This window comes from Motacilla alba, chromosome 11 (genome assembly GCF_015832195.1).
Source record: "Motacilla alba alba isolate MOTALB_02 chromosome 11, Motacilla_alba_V1.0_pri, whole genome shotgun sequence".
In the NCBI taxonomy this organism is placed as follows: Eukaryota; Metazoa; Chordata; class Aves; order Passeriformes; family Motacillidae; genus Motacilla; species Motacilla alba.
The window spans coordinates 14526661-14532660 of NC_052026.1; the positions used below are offsets into that span (position 1 = coordinate 14526661).

The 6000-nt window shown below is 50.4% G+C and overlaps 1 protein-coding gene across 5 annotated transcripts in view; it reads right to left on the reverse strand.

Moving 5' to 3' along the window:
* The window catches only part of NLRC5 (NLR family CARD domain containing 5), a 33625-nt gene extending 27988 nt beyond the window's left edge, over positions 1–5637 (reverse strand). The window contains exons 1-5 of one of the 5 annotated variants that reach the window (XM_038148383.1): positions 5502–5631; positions 5263–5378; positions 3120–3475; positions 1970–2270; positions 583–645 (exon numbers count right to left, since the gene is read on the reverse strand). In XM_038148383.1, the coding sequence (XP_038004311.1) occupies positions 583–645; positions 1970–2270; positions 3120–3125 (370 nt within the window). In that variant the 5' untranslated portion in view covers positions 3126–3475; positions 5263–5378; positions 5502–5631. Of the gene's footprint in view, positions 1–582; positions 646–759; positions 852–1969; positions 2271–3119; positions 3476–4337; positions 5237–5262; positions 5379–5501 lie in introns of those variants that run through there. The other 4 variants (XM_038148386.1, XM_038148382.1, XM_038148384.1 and 1 more) reach the window with 4 other exon arrangements.
* Between the last annotated feature and the right edge of the window lie 363 nt (positions 5638–6000).

Consider the following 6000-nt stretch of genomic DNA (forward strand, 5'->3'; position numbering starts at 1 on the left):
CACATGACACACAAGACAGTCCTGTGACATCTGCAGTGCTGTGATTTAAAAGTCTCTGAGCAAAAAGCACAGGCAAAAGTGTCTCTTCATGACCTGCAGCAGCTGGGAAAGTCTCAGTTCCAAATGCACCCCTGAAGAAAACCCTACTATCTGTTCTCTTAAGCTCCTATTCTGACAGCTCTGGAGTGGTTTCTGCTTCATCAACACCTGAATAGTTTTTCTGTTCTTCCTTTAAAAGCCAAACCAACTTCTTCCATCTCCCAACGAGCTGACCACAGTATAAATGCAAAAAGCATGGGTTTCGTAGAGTGGGTGGGAGATTGCTGCAGAGAAACTAAAATGGGTGAGTTCCTTAGCAGGGGCCCTGCAAGGCTTTTCTGAAATTCAGGGAGAGAAAACAAAAACGGGAGCTTCACGTGCAAAGCACCAAGAGCAGCACAATGAAATGTCAAGTTGCAGTGACTTCTCCACACCTTGCCAGTGCTGAGGGTCAATACCTGGGACATTTAGAGCCCTACCCAGGCTATGAACAGAGAAGAAAAACTCCAAGAGCACAGTGCCCAGGGTCTGTTCCGGCCTTACCTTTTGGCGCAGATGACTGGGCTCTCGTGTCTGTGCCTGATTCTTCTGTCTGGCTGAAGTTACCTAAAGGAGTTGAATGGGAAATTAATTATGGTTAATGTGAGCATTCTGCTCTTGAAATTTGGAGTGCAGCTGTGAAAAGGACAAGTATCTTGCAACACAGACAGTGGCATTAACTGAGGCTCGGTATAAGGAATGCAAACATCCAGGTTCAAGAGTCTCCATCTGATCTTTTCCTTCCAGATTACTCTACAGTCCAGTTAGATTCACTTTCAAGGCAGGAGAAAAACAACTTCACTCTCTGATAGAAACGAACTCAGAGTATGGGCAGCTCTGGCTGATCTAAAACCACACTGTGGCTTTGCTACTTTCCCTGCAAAGAAGGGTTTTCTGTGAATAAACCACTGGCTGAGTTGGCAGCACAGTCAAGGGCCTTTTCTGACTCACTGCATAGCTCAAAGCTGCCACAAAACCCCCTCAGCATACCCAGAAGCAGTTCACCTTCACAAGGATTAGTGATGCTCAGCTGTTACTACAAAAGTTAAACCAGTATAAGCCAGCTCCTTGAGAGACATCTTCTGTTATGATATGTCACAGTATCAAAAGGCTGAAAACCATTTCAGCTTCAGTCCTGAGAGAAATCCCCCACCAATCCAGATTCCCTGAGAGCTGTCTGGTCTTTGCCCTGTTTCATCTCAGCCAAAATAGCTGCTGCTGCTGCACTTGGTTACAAAGGCTGCATCCACCCAACTGACGCAACTAATAAGAGTTACCACAAGCAGAATGTGAGAGTACCGTTGAGAAGGACTCAAGACTTAAGAGAAGAATTAGTCACCAAATAAAACAACCCACTAAAGGAGAGGAACAGCTTATCTGGTTCCACAGGCCCTCACAAGGCAGAGGGCATGCACACTGTGTGTGGTTTGTAAGACAGCACACACTAAAGGGTCGTGCTCCCCAGGGATCACCTCATTTTCTCTAAAGCCACTGCCTCTGCTAACAAGAAATATGGAGAAGTGGTTTTGTGTGGTAATTCTAAGACTTCTGTGTTCCTTGTCTTTCTGGATCAGGAAGATTTTAAAAATAACAATTAAAAGTCCACAGAACAAAGAGATTGGAGTGTTTTTTCCTTCAAATAAATCCATCCAAAAATTGCAACTCGGCTTTATTGGAAGTGGGGGCGTACAATTTTTATTGTTTTAATCTGTTAATGTCAGGTTTTTTTAACCTCAAATTACATTTCTAAGCCAGAAGTTGTGCTTCCAAGAAAAACAAGACCATGCAATGGAGGGCACTGGTGGTCCCACTGCCTGGACTGGGTGATGGTAATGGGTGGCCAAGGCGTTGGCTGTGTTTGGTCAGGGGAAACTGGCCTGACCTCCCTTACCTTCTCCTGCAGAGCTCATGAGCAGGACCTCCAGATCCAGGGGCAGGTCATACTCCATGCAGACAGACAGTGCAAAGTGCTTCCAGGCAGCAGGACCGGCCTCCTCCAGCAGGTCAAGGAGCACTGAGACTCTTTCCCTGGGGTTGGCGATGCCCCCCAGGCTGCTCAGGGCTGCCGGGGGCACGAAGCGCTGCGCGGTGCAGAGCAGCCAGTCTGGACAGTGAGTGAGGAACTCCACCAGCTGGGGACGGGCTCTTGCTACAGCTGCTGGCAGGTCTAGGTCATCGTGCTGAAATGGGGGCTAGAGGGATGCAGACAAAGGGCAGCAGTGGGCACAGGAGCAAGAGATGTTCACCCACACAGCCCTGCATGGCTTGATCTGCTTTTCTACCCCTTGGCCTAACCTAGAGCTTCTTACCTTTACTCCTGAGTTTGGAGCAGAGATCTGAGCCCAGTCATGAGGGTGCAAGGATGGCAGTCCTTGTCTGCCATCACAGTGCCTGACAGCAGGACTGTGAAGAACAGGGGCCATCTCTCTGGCACCAGCCAGGGAGAAGCTGTTGACATCTCTATTGCAGCAGTGGCCATCTGCCAGACATCCCAGGCATCTTTCACAAGTACCAGGACCTCTGGGGAGGTCAGGGATGTTTTTGTTCTTGCTCAAGAGTGCTTACACAGAGGCAAGGTTTTCTGCTTCTCAGAACACCCTACCAACAAATAGGTTGGGGATGCACAAGGAGCTGGGAGGGAACCCAGCCAGGACAGCTGACTTCAGCTGGCCACATGGCATCATGCTCAGAACATAAAGCTGGGGTAAGAAGGAGGAAGGCAGGGAGTTAGACTGATGATGTTTGTCTCCCAGGTCACCATTACATGTGACAGAGCCCTGCTTTCCTGGAGATGGCAGAACACCTGCTTGCCCATGAGAAGCTGTCAATGAATTCCTTGTTTTGCTTTCCTTGTTTGTGCAGCTTTTGCTTTACTTGCTCAGCTGTATCTCAGTTCACAAGTTTCTGCAAGACCCCCCTGCACAAAGGGCTCAGCCCTTCTTGCTGCTCATTGTGTGGGGATGAACAACCCATTTCTGCTTTGGTGTCAACACCACCTCCATTTCCTCTTCCTCCCCACAAAGCCACACACAATCTCCTACCTGCATGCTTGTGTGATCAGTCTCCTTCCAACTGTCAAGGGCAAAGGTGGCTTCTCCTCCATATTCTGGCAGAGAACTGATCTGCTAGAGGCAGCTTCAGAACACAGACACGCCCCAACAGGTGGGACATGCCTCACTTGGTGCAGATGCCTGGGGATAACAAGAACAGAGCTTGATGCAGACGTGCCAGGCCATGGCAATAACGTGGGTCACAAATCTAGGAGCTCTGCCTTTCATCCAAGGGTCAGCTGTGATGTTTTTTGTCTCTTCTCACTCAAACCAGCAGCAACCATAAAGCGTCGACATTCGAGGATTCATGCCAGGTCTCATGAAAATGCAGGACTGAGCCTTGTGCCCTAGGATGCAAGTGAAGACAGCTTTAGAGGAACACTTTGTGGGAATCACAGCTTTCCTGGTGACACTGCCTGATTTGAGCTGGGCTATGCCACTCTGCTGCTGTCAGCCCCTCTGTGGAAGCTGAGGCAGAAGCAGCAGCATCTTGCTCAAGTCCGGCAGTCAGTTACACCAGAAAAACTGTGAAAAGCTGATCCCCTGAGACTGCACAGCTCTCACAAAAGAGTTTCAAGTGTAGGGGGCTGAAAAAAACCCAATGCCAGCTCCCCACCTCTCAGCAGAAAGGGAGAAGGGAAATTTCACCCTGCTCTGCACCTGGCAGTAGTTGGTGTCCAGCCACCCCTCCCACAGGTAAAGGGAAGAGAAAAGCAATCATCAACTGATCAACAACAAGACAACAACAGACTTAATAAAGCCATACTAAATGCATACATAAATGAATAATATCAGCACCTAATGCCAGTGAAGACTGAAAGCCATTCAGGCAAAGAGTAGACTCATACACGTCAATGAAAGACTCATATTCAAGATGAAAACAACAGTGAAAAGTTGAATGAAAGCTCAGCCACACTGCACAGCTCCTCTACTACTGCTCTGCTCAAGAATGATTGGCAGTTACCTTCAATAAAATACCTCTGATCCCAAAATGAAGCACAAAAACCTCCCAAGAAAAGCCGGGAAACTTTTGAGCCTCCATCCATACCCTTCAAATGCTAAACCATCTTTAACACGCTTTGCAGAACTTAACCTCCTCAACTTGGCATTTGTACTGCTCCCAGCCACACAAAAATTAAACTGAAATGTGAAACTGCCTGTTGCAAATCTACCAACTTCTTGCCTGCTCTGAGGGCACAGAGCACTTACCAGAAGCCCAGAAACAGAGAACCAGCACCAAAACCAGCGTGGGGGTCACCAAACAACAAAGCTGGAGGACAATATCCACTGCCTTGATTTCCCCACGTGCTAACTCACCACTGTCCCCAGGCACAAGCCCCTTCCTGCCTTTCAGGACCTAACGAACAAAGGACTGAGCAAAATGAAAGTAAAACCAGCTGGGAATTCCCCAACTGAAATGTATCTGCACTAAAAACAGAGAAATTAGCAAAAATATCCAGTCGGAACAGAGGAAGGCTAACATCCAAGCCAAAAATCTATAGCTAGGTGATAATTTAGGTAAAGCATTTGAGGAGTAGTCCAAAGAAATGGTAGCCAGGGCAAGTAACAGTAGTTGCTGGAGTTTACAGTTAGGGGAGTAAATTCCGACTCAGTTTTGGTTAAGGCACTTGCAATGGGAATATTTCTATTCATGTGCATAAATATTAAATTACTTCTTCCGTTATATGTAAGAGGAAAAAAATAAGTTGCTTTTCCTTTGGAATAAGGACAAGGTTTAAGTGATAACGTAGCAGATGTGAATGATTAGATAAAAGATCCCACGTCTAGATAGAGCTGTGTGTGCAGAGATCTCCAGATCTCATCGGATGGGCTGCAACAATGAAATGTTATTAATATTTCTCTGAAGGCCAGGGAAGCTGCATTGGAAAACCAGATGGGAGTCCCAGAGCAGGCAAGATGGCACACCGTGCTGTGCCATAATTCACTTATTAGAGAAAAGAAATACCCAGATCCAGCAACAGCCGTGTCTCCTCCGGATAGAACACGGACTCTGGCTGTCCAGCCATGAGCATGCTGCAGTGAGCTGGGGGAGCTCTGGAGAACCGGGGCTGGATGGAGGTGACAAAGGGGACACCTGCCAGGCTCTGCCCCCCTTTGCCACCTCCTGGCTTACCTTTTTCCCGGGAGCACAAGCCACCAGTTCGGCTGAAGTTCGGACTCGAAGACCTTGGAGGTGTTTTCCAGCGATCACAATCCCGGCTTTTCACATAACACATGAACATCCCAGTGCTGGCGAGCACAGAGCCAGACCTCCAGCCCCAAACCCTCGTGGGGTTCCCAGCACGACGCCTCCTCGCCCCGTCCCTCCCCGCGGTGCCCAGCGCGATGTCCCCGCTGCTCTGGAGCGCTCACCTGGCCCCGCAGCATCCCCGCGGGCAGCCCGGGACAGCGGCGGCGACAGCCCGGGACAGCGGCGACAGCCCGGGACAGTGGCTCTGCCGGGACAGCGGCGGCTCTGCCGGGACAGTGGCTCTGCCGGGACAGTGGCTCTGCCGGGACAGCGGCGACAGCCCGGGACAGTGGCTCTGCCGGGACAGCGGCGGCTCTGCCGGGACAGTGGCTCTGCCGGGACAGCGGCGACAGCCCGGGACAGCGGCGGCTCTGCCGGGCCAGCAGCTCTGCCCGAAAGCGAAAGCGGCGGAGCGGCTCTGCCGGGAAAGCACGTGAGGCTGCGGAGCCGGGCTGGGCAGGGAGGGAGGGAGGAGAGGCAGCCCCCGGACGGCGGAGAGGCAGCTCGGGATCCCCAGGGAGGCAGCGGAGGCTTCACGGAATAATTTAGTTTGGAAAAGTTGTCTCACATCAGCGAGCTCAGCGATGGAGCGCTGCTGTGCTCAGCACCGAGCCGGGTACC